General features: G+C 41.9%; 1 protein-coding gene across 1 annotated transcript; it reads left to right on the forward strand.

Annotated features, from left to right (window-relative positions):
* The first annotated feature begins 635 nt into the window (after positions 1-635).
* Positions 636-1893, forward strand: LOC113002206 (uncharacterized). The gene is made up of 2 exons (XM_041013988.1): positions 636-1734; positions 1880-1893. Exons 1-2 carry the CDS (start codon positions 636-638, stop codon positions 1891-1893), a joined length of 1113 nt encoding a protein of 370 aa, XP_040869922.1.
* The last annotated feature ends 540 nt before the right edge of the window (positions 1894-2433 follow it).

Genomic DNA, 2433 nt, shown 5'->3' on the forward strand with positions numbered 1-2433 from the left:
GCTCTAATATTTTATTATATATGAATGTGATAACTCATTCTCGGTGTGTGTTTGTGTTTGGGCTGATTGCCATTTGTTCAGGTGAGCCATCACATGATGAATTCCATGTTAGAGCCAGAGAGACTTAGTCTGTGATAGAGACATGCTCTGATAAGTGTGACATTGGGGCATAGGATTTACTTCGCATGCTATATTTTCCGTAAACGATATAGTTGTGTTATGTTTCTGTTTTAGTTTTTTTATTTTTTATTATTCATTCAGTATGGACGACCTTGTTTTGAGCCCGGATAACTTTGTTGTTTTTATTCGAACAATTTCTACTATGTTTTCATTAAGTGAATGTGAATCCTTTATCTTTTGAAATCAATTTAAAGTCAATATGTTTTAAAAAAAAATTTCCGCATGATTTTATTTCCCTTTATTCGTTATTTGTGAGGGTAGAGGGTGTTACATTTAGTGGTATCAGAGGAGGTCGAACCTTTCGGCCATGTGTGTTATGAGCTTTCTGTGTTTCCTTGTGTACTCTGATGCGTTGCGCTTGTTTTGTTTGATTAGAAGTGTACTCTATTGTGTTGTTATATTTTTTTTTCTTTTTCTCTTTTCAAAGTTTTGTTACTTGCGTGACATAGGAAGAAATGGCTGGGAGAAATAAGCGAGAACGACTCCTTACTGAGGCCTTGAACAACTTGGTGCAAGTTATGGCCAATCAGGGAGGCGGTGGAGGAGCAACTATGTACCATGGTTTAGATCGCTTTCAGAGGAACAACCCACCTACCTTCAAAGGGGGTTATGATCCTGAGGTTGCTGAGGCTTGGCTGAGGCAGATTGAGAAGATCTTCCGGGTGATGGAATGTCTAGACCATCAGAAGGTGTTGTTTGCTCCTCACATGCTAGCAGATGAGGCGGAGTATTGGTGGGAGAACACTTGCCCACGTTTGGAGGGAGCAGGTGGTGCTGTTGTCCCATGGGGAACCTTCAGACAAAATTTTCTGGAGAAGTATTTTCTAGAAGATGTGAAGAATAGGAAGGAGATGGAGTTCCTTGAGCTAAAACAAGGGAGTATGATGGTGGCAGAGTATGCAGTGAAGTTTGAGAACCTTGTAAGGTATTTTCCTCATTATCAGGGGGAAGCTGGGGAAAGGTCCAAATGCGTGAAATTTTTCAATGGCCTTCGACCAAAAGTAAAAATGATGGTAAATTATCACGGTATTCACAACTTTGCACAATTGACTAACATGTGTAGAATCTTTGATGAAGATCAGTGGGAGAAGGCTGCTTTTTACAAGAATGCCAATGCTAGTCATGGGAAAGAGAAGAAGCCGATGACTCACAGTCATGCTAAGCCATATTCTGCCCCTCCTGGGAAATATGGTAACCATTCTGGAGGACAAAGGACTAGTGGAAGACATCACCTAGCTGGTGGGAGTTCTCAGCCAGTTAACAAAGTGTCTCAGCCTGTTGGTAGAGGTGGTGGTGGTACTCCTGCTACACCTACTATGCCAACCCGGTGTGCTAAGTGTGGTAGGATGGGTCATTTTGCTCGTGAGTGCCCTGATAGTGATGTGACTTGTTTCAATTGCCGAGGTAAGGGCCACCTCAGTACCAGTTGCTTACATCCGAGGAGGGAGAAGATGAGTGGAAGTTTGAATAACCAGAACGGACGACCAAAGACCACAGGGAGAGTGTTTGCTCTTAGTGGTGCTGATGTCGCACAGTCTGATGATCTCATTCAAGGTATGTGCTTCATAAGTCAAGTTCCCTTGGTTGTATTGTATGATTCAGGTGCGACCCATTCATTTATTTCTCGTGTCTATGTTGAAAAACTTGCCTTGCCTGTGTCTTCCTTGAAATTTGACTTGATTGTGAATACACTTGCTAGTGGGTCTGTTTTAACTTCTGATGTGTGTTTGCAATGTCCTGTCTTAATTTCTGATAGACAGTTTCTGATTGATTTAGTTGTTTTACCTTTGAGTCAAATGGATGTTATTCTTGGTATGGATTGGTTATCTTCCAATCACGTCTTATTAAATTGTTTTGAGAAATCTGTTGTCTTTCCTGAGTCTGGTGTGAGTGAAGGTGATATGTTTTTGTCTGCTAACCAAGTTGAGGCATCTTTAAGGGAGGATGCACAGGTATACATGATCTTAGCTAGTATGAGTGTTGAGACCAAAACCCCTGTGAGTGATATACCATTGGTGAGAGAGTTTCCAGAGGAGTTTGAAGAGGTGTCAGGATTACCACCTGAGAGAGAGGTCGAGTTCTTGATAGACCTAGTGCCCGGTACTGGACCCATATCCATAGCACCTTATAGGATGTCCCCTGTAGAGTTGAGTGAGCTTAAGAAACAGTTAGAGGAGCTTTTAGAGAAACAGTTTGTGAGGCCTAGTGTGTCACCCTGGGGAGCACCGATGTTGTTAGTTAAGAAGAAGGATG

This window comes from Glycine max, chromosome 1 (assembly GCF_000004515.6).
Source record: "Glycine max cultivar Williams 82 chromosome 1, Glycine_max_v4.0, whole genome shotgun sequence".
NCBI classification, from domain to species: Eukaryota; Viridiplantae; Streptophyta; class Magnoliopsida; order Fabales; family Fabaceae; genus Glycine; species Glycine max.